Source organism: Scyliorhinus canicula, chromosome 15 (genome assembly GCF_902713615.1).
Source record: "Scyliorhinus canicula chromosome 15, sScyCan1.1, whole genome shotgun sequence".
NCBI classification, from domain to species: domain Eukaryota; kingdom Metazoa; phylum Chordata; class Chondrichthyes; order Carcharhiniformes; family Scyliorhinidae; genus Scyliorhinus; species Scyliorhinus canicula.
In genome coordinates this window covers 24,641,630-24,653,675 of record NC_052160.1, presented here as the reverse complement: position 1 = coordinate 24,653,675, position 12,046 = coordinate 24,641,630, and the positions used below count along the sequence as shown (strand labels likewise).

The 12,046-nt window shown below is 48.0% G+C and overlaps 1 protein-coding gene across 4 annotated transcripts in view; it reads left to right on the top strand.

Annotated features, from left to right (window-relative positions):
• pms2 (PMS1 homolog 2, mismatch repair system component) overlaps nt 1–12,046 on the top strand; it is a 37,123-nt gene that overhangs the window by 17,878 nt on the left and 7,199 nt on the right. For all 4 annotated transcript variants that reach the window (XM_038819907.1, XM_038819906.1, XM_038819909.1 and 1 more), the window contains 5 exons: nt 239–338; nt 839–923; nt 1,148–1,300; nt 2,270–3,161; nt 10,508–10,675. In XM_038819907.1, the coding sequence (XP_038675835.1) occupies nt 239–338; nt 839–923; nt 1,148–1,300; nt 2,270–3,161; nt 10,508–10,675 (1,398 nt within the window). The remainder of the gene's footprint in view (nt 1–238; nt 339–838; nt 924–1,147; nt 1,301–2,269; nt 3,162–10,507; nt 10,676–12,046) is intronic.

Genomic DNA, 12,046 nt, shown 5'->3' with positions numbered 1-12,046 from the left:
TTCACGCACACATCCTCCTAATCTGTAAATGGGTTCACATAATTGTCATTTGAGAGTCTTTGGCCAGATCTGGATTACTACTAGGCATCTAAATATCAGTGATGGGGAGCTCTTCCTCCTCTGGGACCAGTTTTAGATGCAACAACAGCACAGCTATTCTGCTGATCTGGCAACTCATACTAATGAATAATATTTTGTGTGCAACAACAATAACTTTCCTTTCTGTGGTACACTGAAGAATCACAGGGTTTGTGTCTCGTAGCGATCACGGCGTTGGCAGGAGTTCAACCGATCGACAGTTTTTCTTTATCAATCAGCGACCATGTGATCCAACAAAGGTAGGGAACAATAACTATGAAAATTTGTGAATTATTAAATTAGAGTAACTTGACAATGCATGTCATTGCTATGGTTACAGATGACCGTATGTTATGCAGTTATCACTAAATGCGTCCAGTCTCTGATTATAGTTTGTGCCCTTGATTCTTTGTGGTCAGCTTATTTTCTGGTCTGTGCCAGTGGTTCTTTGCTAGCAGTTCCTGATCACTGTTGATGCTTCCTTGTGTTTTGTTTGTGATCTCGGCTGGACCGTTGAGAACCGATGAACCTTCTCATAGGAATAAATGGAAAAACCCATGGTTGAATCAGTTTACATCACTATTGTGCTTGTCCTGGCAGACAGCATACTGGCTACTCGTTTTGAGTGATGGTAAAAAATTTAAATATTTGACATGAATGGAGAAGTCAAATATGTAGTCTCACTAGATGTATCTAGTGACCATCTATCATTGTGTTTGTTTATTTGATGATGACTAAAGTGGTCTAACATTATTTTTAGGTTTCCAAACTTGTAAATGAAGTATATCACATGTACAACAGACACCAATATCCATTTGTTGCCCTTAACATCTGTGTTGATTCTGGTAAGTCACAGTCAGACATATGTTTTGGAATTTTTGTATTTGCAAATAATTTAAACGAGAAACATTATGAACTAATGCACTAAACAGTTTCTTTTAAGTGGGAAAAGCAAATAAATTGTGTATTGATTGTAGTCTATTCTGATGATTTATTCAACCTAGGTATTATGTACTCTCCTGATAAATTCAGCTATCTTCATTTACGAGATGTGCTTTGCCATTTTTAGAATGTGTTGACCTCAATGTTACACCAGACAAAAGACAAATTCTTCTTCAGGAGGAAAAGTTGCTTCTTGCAACCCTAAAGACATCCCTTATTCAAATGTACGATTCGAATGTTAACAAGCTCAACATTAATCAGAGGTTTCTTCAGATGCCAGGTAAAGAACATAGCAGCCGTTATTCTCAACAATAAAAGCCTTGAGGAAACTGAGCATAAAATAGCTGACCTTGCTTTTCACACTAACTTCTTGTGACAATAAAGATTATTATTATTAGTTCAAGCATGCGGCATATTATAGGTTTAACAAACTATAGAAGGACAAATATTCTATCAAAGTCTATTGAAAATAAAAACCTATAGTGTAGCTATTAGTTATTGTATGATTGTCAGTGAATTGCAAGTACTGGATGTTAATGTAGGTCGGTGAGTTATAATTGCATTGTAGATTATTATATTGCTATATGTGAGCTGTATTTCAAACAAGTCATTCTGATATAAACACTTTATAGCGCAATTCTGTAGAAATCCTGTTTCTACAGTTAAAAACAGACACTTAATGTGTTTCTATTAAATTATTTTATTTTTATTTGTACATGGTACGTGGATGTCGCTGGTAAAGCCAGCATTAACATGGACTTGCGTGTTCTACATTGAATGGTTTAAAATATTTCAAATTCAGTGTGTAACTGGTATCCTGTGAATTAGAAATGGAATTATGCAAGTAACATATACTTCTGTAGTACTTGAAAGGACATTACGCTTTGTGAAGGGCTTTGAATTTCTGAGTGTTTTAAATTGCAACTAATTATGGATAAATTTGGTCATTTCAGAGACTGTACTATCGTGCATCTCTTATACATATACTAACAAAATCTGTTGTTGACTGTTCACATGCCATTATAAGTGCATTTTTAATTCAACCCCCCCCCCCCCCCCCCCCCCTCCCAGCTGAATCAGTGACACCCATGAAGCAGGAACAAATTTTAAAACTTGTGCAACCAGCGGATTGGAAATTGCCCAGACAGGTGTGCCATTCTACTGACTGAACAATAAAGGTCTAAGTAGCATATACTGTAATATTGCATAAGACCATTTTGTGATTCTAAATGTTAAGCTTTGTTCCCAGTTTTAGGAATTTCTGGAAAAGCTACCCAGACAATCAGTCAAGAGTCCTCTGTTCCAACCAGGCAGGAATCAGCAGCTGTGCAATCAAATTCAGAGAAAGAGAAGAGTCTAAGCATTGCCAGGTTACGTGAGGAATTCTCCCTACACCAATCATCATTATGTGGGCCCAGGTCTAACAAACAACAGGATTTTCCGGTGCAAAGAAAACTACACAAGTTTTTCACCAGTTGTAAGCTGAGTAACCCTCAGCCTGAATGTAGGACAGACCACTGCCCAGCATCTGAAAATCCCAGACAAACGGAACAAGACTCCATGAACTCTGAAAGTGATACAGATTCTGGGAAAGGCAGCACAAGAGAAAGCTCAGAACTTGGCTGCAACACACCAGAGGCTAACACTTTGTCCAGATCTACTGATGCCTCTGGTGGTGCGACTAGCTTGCCCAATGTACTCCAGAATGTTTCAGAAGCTGGGAAAGGAGATGAAGAACTGAGAACTGAAATGACTGACTGTGAGGTTTTGGTACCTAGCATTGCTGTGCTAACCGAGAAGGTTGATTCAACAGGAAGTAGCAGCCAACCATTGGCAGGTTCTTGCTCGCACGGTTATGTCACCCAGGGTGTAAAACGCATGAAGACCGGTAGCTTGTGTTTGGACGATGGCCTGTCTTCAGGTCCTGGGATGTTTCAAACGTCAGAAGTCGATATGCCAGTAGAAATGAATAAAAAGGTTGTGAAGCTCCCTTTTTCTATGGGCCGACTTGCTGAAAGGATGAAGTTGGTCAGTAAACAGCAAGCAGAACAAAAAGAGGTGCAGAGATGCAGGCGATTTCGAGCCCAGATTACTCCCGGAGATAATCAAGCAGCAGAAGTTGAGCTCCGAAAAGAGATTAGGTAATTAAATGGTCAGCGTTATTAAAATTCATTCACAGAATGCTACAACTGTTGTTAAAGCCAGCATTTATTGCCCATTCGTTTTTGCCCTTGAGAACTCGCCACCACATTGATTACAACTGATTGGCTTACCAGGGCATTTCAAAGTAAAGGTCAAGCAGATCACTTTAGGTCGTGAATCACACGTATGCAAGAACAGGTAAAAACAGCAGATTTCCTTCTCTAAAGTACATCAATGAACCAGCTGGCATTTATACAGTCTGGTAGTTTCATGCGCACCAATTACTGATGCTTTTCATTCCACATTTATTTAATTAATTGAATTTAAATTGCCGTGGTGAGATTTGAACTTGTGCCACCGGATTTAGACAGCCGTCGGAATTACGAGTCCAGTAATATAATCACCTTGTTGTTGTATCTCTAAATTCATACTTTAGTATTATGCATTTATAGTTGCTTTGAATATAGGTTTATACATTATAAACCACCACAGGTTTACCTGATTGCAAAGATGATGTAATAATGCATGATCTAGAATGTTCTATGAAGACTTCCGGTTGCGGTGATGCGGACCGAAGCCGCACGTTCGGTAGCTCCCGCTATTTTCGGTCTTTTGGGCTCTTTTAAGGGCCCGCAGCGGTACTGGTTGGACTTTTCCCCGTGTGGGAACACTTCCTCTAAGATTCTCCGTCGGTGGATGGCCTGGACCAGGAGCGGAGCGGTCAAAAAATTGGCTTTGGAGCAGAGAAAGGTGCGAGGCAGGAAAGGCAAGATGGCGGCGGGCGGGGAATCAGCAGCGTGGCAGCAGTGGGTGCGGGAGCAACAGGAGCTGCTTCAGCGCTCCTTCAGGGAGCTGAAGGCCTCCCTGGACAAGCTCATGGCGACCCAGACGGCTCAGGGTGCGGAGATCCGAGAGCTCCGGCAAAAGGCCTTGGAGAGCGAGGACGAACTCCTGGCAGTGAAGGTGGAGTCGCACGAGGCGCTCCAGAAGAAGTGGTCAGCGAGGATGGAGGAGATGGAGAATCACTCCCGCCGAAAGAACCTGCGGATTCTTGGCCTCCCAGAGAGGCTGGAAGGTTTGGATTTGGGGGCCTATGTGACTATGATGCTGAACCCGCTAATGGGTGCGGGGTCGTTCCAGGGACCCTTGGAGCTGGAGGGTGCCCACTGGGTGCTGCTGAGGAAACCCAAGCCAAACGAGCCGCCACGGGCGGTGCTGGTCCGTTTTCACCGCTTCGTCGACCGTGAGTGTGTGCTGGGATGGGCGAAGAAGGAGAGGAGTAGTAAGTGGGAGAATGCGGAGGTCAGGATCTACCAGGACTGGAGTGCCAAAGGGAAGGGCTGGTTTTAATCGGACGAAGGCAGTGCTCCACAAGAAGGGGGTCAAGTTTGGCCTGTTACAGCCGGCACGCCTCTGGGTCACTTATAAAGACCGCCAGCTCTACTTTGACTCTCTGGAGGAGGCCTGGGCTTTCGTCCGGGCAGAGAAGCTGGACTTGAACTGGGGGCTGGGGAACGGTGTACACAGCCCGGACCTTGGTATCCTTCCGCTTTTATCAGTTCTATTTGATGATTTTTTTTGCTGTTCTGCTTTTTCGCTTTTTTGGGACTGTTATCTGTTTACTTGGGCGTTTTGTCACGTCTGTTTTTTTTTTCACTGGTTGAGAGTTTGGGAGTGGTTCGCGGTCCTGTTGGGTCATGTGCCCGTCTTTTCCCACGTATTGGGTCGGGGGGGGGGGGGGGGGGGGGGGGGGGGGGGGCTCGGGATGGAATCACGGGCTTCTCTCCCGTGCTGGAGGAGCAGTGGGCGGGGCCGGCACTGGGGGGGGGGGATGGGACGCGAGGTTGTGTTGCACTGGGGAGGGTCATTGGAGTGGCGGGAGCAGCCGGGGTCAGCAGGAATCGGCTGACTTACGGAAGTACAATGGAAGGGGTTACGCAGCTAGCTTGAGGGAGGGGTACCGGGTTGCTGCTGGAATGGCCGAGAAGGAGCTGGAGCATGTAGAGGGGGTCGGGATGGGGGTCTGTCGTCGTGGGGAACGGGCTCAGCGGGGGGCGCGAGCACATGGCGGACTGAAGAATGGTAATGGCTAGTCGACGGGGGAGGGGGCAGGTAGCCCCCTGATCCGGCTGATAACCTGGAATGTGAGGGGACTGAATGGGCCGGTCAAATGGGCCCACGTGTTTGTGCACCTGAAGGGGCTGAAGGCGGATGTGGCCATGCTTCAGGAGATGCACCTGAAGGTGGCGGATCAGGTTAGATTGAGGAAGGGATGGGTAGGCTAAGTGGTTCATTCGGGGCTGGATGCAAAAAATCGGGGGGTGGCGATCCTGGTGGGGAAGAGGGTGTCGTTTGAGGCGTCGAATGTGGTGGCAGACAGCGGCGGGAGATATGTGATGGTAAGCGGCAAGCTGCAGGGGGAGCGGGTGGTGCTGGTCAATGTATACGCCCCGAATTGGGACGATGCGGGTTTCATGCGGCACATGTTGGGCCGGATTCCAGATTTGGAGGTGGGGGGCCTGATAATGGGGGGGGGGGATTTCAACACGGTGCTGGATCCGCCAATGGATCGATCCAGGTCCAGGACGGGTAGGAGGCCAGCGGCGGCTAAGGTGTTGAGGGGGGGTTTATGGACCTGATGGGAGGGGTGGATCCATGGAGGTTTGCGAGGCCGAGGGCCAAGGAACTTTCATACTTCTCCCATGTGCATAAGGCCTATTCGCGGATTGATTTTTTCATTATGCATAGGGCGCTGATTGCGAGGGTGGAGGATGCTGAGTATTCGGCGATAGTCATTTCTGACCACGCCCCGCACTGGGTGGATCTCGAGCTGGGGGAGGAGAGAGACCAGCACCCGCTTTGGTGCTTGGAGGTGGGGCTGCTGGTGGGCGGGTGGATTTGAGGATGTATCAAGAGGTACCTGGAGGCCAATGACAATGGGGAGGTCCGAGTGGGGAAGGTCTGGGAGGCGCTGAAGGCGGTGGTTAGGGGGGAGCTGATCTCCATTCGAGCCCACAGGGAGAGGAGAGAGCAGAGAGAGAGGAAGAGACTGGTGGGGGAGATGGTGAGGGTGGACAGGAGATACGTGGAGGCTCCGGAGGAGGGATTGCTGAGGGAGCGGCGTAGTCTCCAGGCTGAGTTTGACTTGCTAACCACCAGAAAGGCGGAAGCTCGGTGGAGGAAGGCACAAGGTGCGGTGTATGAATATGGGGAGAAGGCGAGCAGGATGCTGGCGCACCAGCTCCGTAAGCGGGATGCGGCCAGGGAGATTGGTGGAGTTAAGGATAGGGGAGGAAATGTGGTGCGCAGAGGGGTAGACATTAATGGGTTCTTCAGGGACTTTCATGAGGAACTGTATCGGTCCGAACCCCCAGCGGAGGAGGGCGGGATGGGGCGCTTTTTGGACCGGCTGAGATTCCCGAGGGTGGAGGAGGGACAGGTGGAGGGACTGGGGGCGCCGGTTGAGCTGGAGAAGCTGGTCAAAGGGATAGGGAGCATGCAGTCGGGGAAGGCGCCGGGGCCGGATGGGTTCCTGGTCGAATTCTATAAGATGTATGCAGACCTGTTGGGCCCCCTGTTGGTTAGGACCTTCAACGAGGCACGGGGGGGGGCTCTGCCTCCGACGATGTCTCGGGCACTGATTTCCTTGATACTTAAGTGGGACAAGGATCCCCTGCAGTGTGGGTCATACAGGCCGATCTCACTCTTAAATGTAGACGCCAAGCTGTTGGCGAAGATTTTAGCCATGAGGATAGAGGACTGTGCCGCAGGTTATCCACGAGGATCAAACAGGGTTTGTGAAGGGGAGGCAGCTGAACACTAACATACAGAGGCTCTTGAATGTTATAATGTTGCCGGCGGTAGAAGGGGAGGCAGAGATAGTGGTGGCGTTGGATGCGGAGAAGGCCTTTGATAGGGTTGAGTGGGGGTACTTGTGGGAGGTGCTGGAAAGGTTCAGGTTTGGGGAGTGGTGTGTCAGGTGGGTGAGGCTGTTATATGAGGCCCCGATGGCGAGTGTGGCCACGAATAGGAGGAGGTCGGAGTATTTTTGGTTATACCGAGGGACGAGGCAGGGGTGTCCCTTGTCCCCCCTGCTTTTTGCGCTGGGAATTGAACCCCTGGCCATGGCACTGAGGGAGTCGAGGAACTGGAGGGGGCTGGTGCGGGGTGGGGAGGAGCACCGAGTGTCGCTCTATGCGGATGACCTATTGCTGTATGTGGCGGAACCGGTGGGGGGAATGCCGGAAGTGATGAGGGTTCTCCGGGAATTTGGAGATTTCTCTGGGTACAAGCTCAACTTGGGGAAGAGCGAGCTGTTCGTTGTACACCCGGGGGACCAGGAGGGGGGGATTGGTAGGCTCCCACTAAAAAGGGCAGGGAGTAGCTTCAGGTACTTGGGGGTCCAGGTGGCCAGGAGCTGGGGGGCCTTGCATAAGCTTAACCTCACAAGGCTGGTGGAGCAGATGGAGGATGAGTTCAAGAGATGGGACATGTTGCCGCTGTCTCTGGCGGGTAGGGTGCAATCAGTCAAGATGACGGTGCTCCCGAGATTTCTGTTCCTGTTCCAGTGCCTCCCGATCCTTATCCCGAAGGCCTTTTTCAGGCGGGTTAACAGGAGCATTACGGGGTTTGTGTGGGCGCACGGGACCCCGAGGGTGAGAAGGGTGATCTTGGAGCGGGGCAGGGTTGGGGGGGGCTGGCGCTGCCCAACCTCTGTGGGTATTATTGGGCTGCCAACGCAGCGTAGGTGCGTAAGTGGGTAATGGACGGGGAAGGGGCAGCATGGAAGAGGATGGAGATGGCGTCCTGTGTGGGCACGAGCCTGGAGGCGCTGGTAACGGCGCTGCTGCCGCCCCCTCCAACGAGGTATACCACGAGCCCGGTGGTGGCGGCTACCCTCAAAATTTGGGGGCAATGGAGACGGCACGGGGGAGGTGGGGGCCTTGATGGAGTCCCCGATATGGGGGAACCACCGGTTTGTCCCGGGGAGAATTGATGACGGGTTCCTGAGTTGGCACAGGGCAGGTGTTAGGAGGTTGAAGGACCTGTTTGTAGACGGGAAGTTTGCGAGCCTGGGTGAGCTGGAAGGGAAGTTCGGGCTCCCCCCGGGGAACACCTTTAGGTACATGCAGGTAAGGGCGTTTGTCAGGCGGCAGGTGGCGGAGTTCCCTCTGTTGCCGCCGCGTGGGGTCCAGGACAGGGTGCTCTCGGGGGTTTGGGTTGGAGAGGGGAGGATCTTGGTAACGTACCAAGTGATGCAGGAGGTAGATGAGTCCTCGGTGGAGGAGCTGAAGGGTAAATGGGATGAGGAGATTGAGGAGGGGATGTGGGCGGACGCCCTAGGAAGGGTGAACTCCTCTTCTTGTGCGAGGCTTAGCCTCATACAGTTTAACGTGCTGCATAGGGCTCACATGACCGGGACAAGGATGAGCCGGTTCTTTGGGAGCGAGGACAGGTGTATTAGGTGCTCAGGGAGCCCAGCAAACCATGTCCATATGTTCTGGGCGTGCCCAGCGCTGGGGGAATTTTGGAAGGGCGTAGCAAGGATGGTGTCGAGGGTGGTAGAATCCAGGGTCAAACCGGGCTGGGAGCTCGCAATATTTGGGGTTGCAGAGGAGCTGGGAGTGCAGGAGGCGGAAGAGGCCGGCATTCTGGCCTTTGCGTCCCTAGTAGCCTGGCGGAGGATTCTTCAGTGGAAGGATGCGAGACCCCCAAGCGTGGAGGCCTGGGTCAATGATATGGCGGGGTTTATTAAATTGGAGAGGGTGAAATTTGCCCTAAGGGGATCAGTGCAGGGGTTCTTCAGGAGGTGGCAACCATTCCTGGATTTCCTGGCATAACGGTAGAAATAAGGCGGAGGGAGCGGTATATTTGTTTTTTGCTAATGTCGAGCGTTAATTTCTTCTTTTTTGTATACGGGGGGGGGGGGGGGGGTTGTTGTTTCTGTTCTTGGTATTTTCTGTTATTTATATTTTGTGAAAATTTGAATTAAAATTTTTTTTTAAATAGAATGTTCTATGAAATACAAATATAAATTATTCTATTGCAGTAATCAAAGCTAAAGGTTAAGTTATCCCAGCTATTGATAACAGTTGAAGAATTGAAAACAAACCAAAAACATACACTGGCTGTTAATTGTGCACAAAGTATATCATGGAGTTCACCTGACCTACAACTGCTTATTAATTTTGGTTATGAGGAGCACAAGGGCCTACCTTTCAGGTATTATTCAACTGAGGCCTCAAGCATTTATAATCAAAAACAAAGTTTATTCTATAAATTTAGTTAACATTTTTATAAACACACAGAGTAAGCATTTTTATCAACTACAAACATAAATACCCCACACAGCTACAGTACTCTATGTATAAACATTTCTTAAAGGGACACTCCCATGACAACAGTAACTTAATCATAAATGAGTTATATATTAAAAAATATATAAACATGGTCATAAAGCATAGAATACGATCATTTGGCCCTTCAAGCTAGTTTTTTCTGTAGACTATATGTGCCATCTTGTGTACTTTGCTGGGGTGAAGTTTATATCAGTACTCCTTGATCTTTACAATTAGTCCAGTAAAGCTCCAGTCATCCACCCTCCTATATTCCCTGTTCAACCCAAATCAACTGCTTCCACAGACAACATATTTGCCCCCTTCCCCAGCTTCAACAACACAGGAACCATCGATTTGGATAATCCCTTCTGTCAGTCTATACTGATTCCTAAACCAGATATTTATCCAGCTCTTTTTTTTAAGAAGTTGTTTTGCCCATGAGTGCTCCAGCTGTTAGTTGTACAGATCCACCAAAGCAGCTCCTAGGTTTCACTTAATTCACTATAATTGCTACTTGGCTAATGTTATTTTTAAACATATAGTAGTGAAGAGTGCACTTTGGTCATAGATTCATAGAATTTATCATTCTTCCTGAATACCATTTAACCATCTCCCGGTCATTATTTTATAGGCCACTTGAACAACCAATGGCACCTCAGTTTAACATGTCATCCAAAATGCAGCACTGTAAATAAATCAGCACACTCTTAATGCAGCTCAAGAATGGTAGTTGGAAGCACTCAGTGCCAGACTGAACTAACAAAATATATTTTCAAAACAAAGTTTAAGTAAAAATCTGATTACTTATCTATTGTGAAGGAAAATAAGTCCCAACTTGAGATCACTGTAACCTATCTCTGACCGTGTGCAGTTGGATGTACAGTGTAGCTCTACTGCATCTCAAATTAAATCTTATTTATTGATTGGAATAATGGAGCCTTTCACTTTTCTGAAGTACTTTGCACTAGATTTATATATTAAATGGACTTGTCTTGTACTGTTTGCAGCAAAGACAGATTTGCCAGCATGGAGATTATTGGCCAGTTTAACTTGGGGTTTATCATCGCCAAGCTGGATTCAGACCTGTTCATTGTGGACCAACACGCCACTGATGAGAAGTACAACTTTGAAATGCTGCAGCAACACACAGTTCTTCAAGGCCAAAAGCTGATAGTGTAAGATTTTCTCTTTGTTGCTTGTCACACTGTTATCTGGAATAAATTCTTGATTATTTCCTGTAATGCATTTTTGTTCAACCTGAGAGTCTAGAAAATGTTGGAATTTTCTTCCCAAAGGGCTGAGGGGTCTGGGACAATTGGACATGATTGAGATCAATATTTTTTCCTAGGATATGGAGCTGAGGTAGATGGAGTTGAGGTACAGATCAACCATAATCTAATTGAATGATCACAGTAAGAAGTCTTACAACACCAGGTTAAAGTCCAACAGGTTTGTTTCAAATCACTAGCTTTCGGAGCACTGCTCCTTCCTCAGATGAATGAAGAGGTATGTTCCAGAAACATATATATAGACAAGGTCAAAGATGCAAGACAATGCTTTGAATGTGAGCATTTGCAGGTAATTAAGTCTTTACAGATCCAGAGAGAGGGATAATCCTAGGTTAAAGAAGTATGAATTGTCTCAAGCCAGGACAGTTGGTCAGATTTCGCAAGGCTAGGCCAGATGGTGGGGGTTGAAAGTAATGCGACATGAATCCAAGGTCCCGGTTGAGGCCGTACTCATGTGTGCGGAACTGGGCTATAAATTTTTGTTTGGTGATTCTGCGTTGTCGCGCGTCCTGAAGGCCGCCTTGGAGAACGCTTACCCGGAGATCAGAGGCTGAATGCCCATGACTGCTGAAGTGTTCCCCGACTGGAAGGGAACATTCCCGCCTGGCAATTGTCGCGCGATGTCCGTTCATCCGTTGTCGAAGCGTCTTCATGGTCTCGCCAATGTACCACGCTTCGGGACATCCTTTCCTGCAGGATTCACCTAAGGAAGGAGCTATTCTCCGAAAGCTAGTGATTTGAAACAAAGCTGTTGGACTTTAACCTGGTGCTGTAAGACTTCTTACTGTGCTCGCCCCAGTCCAACGCCGGCATCTCCACATCATGGCTACCATCGACACCGCAAACTGCCGGCTCAAATTGGAGAGGATCTCCAAAAAGATTGCGCATATAGACACTGACATTACGTTTCTACAAAGATGCAAGAAAGCAGACAAGATCCTGAAAGGGCTACAGATCACAAACCCACTCAAGTCGACTTCCAACACAGACTACGCTGAGAGACTCTGCCGTCGTACCTCTCTCACACTCCTCAATCACCTCGTACGCCAGCTCTACAGCAGAACCTGGAAACCAAGATAGAGGCCATATTCTCAACTTGCGCTCAGGGCGCAGCAGACCAGCTGCAGAACACCACCAAACAGATGAGACAACGATACTACGCCATATACATGCACACCAAGAACTGGAATCTTTAGAAACTCGGCATCACCACCAGCAGCAACCAAGCTTCCCCCAGTACCACAGTAGAAAACAATA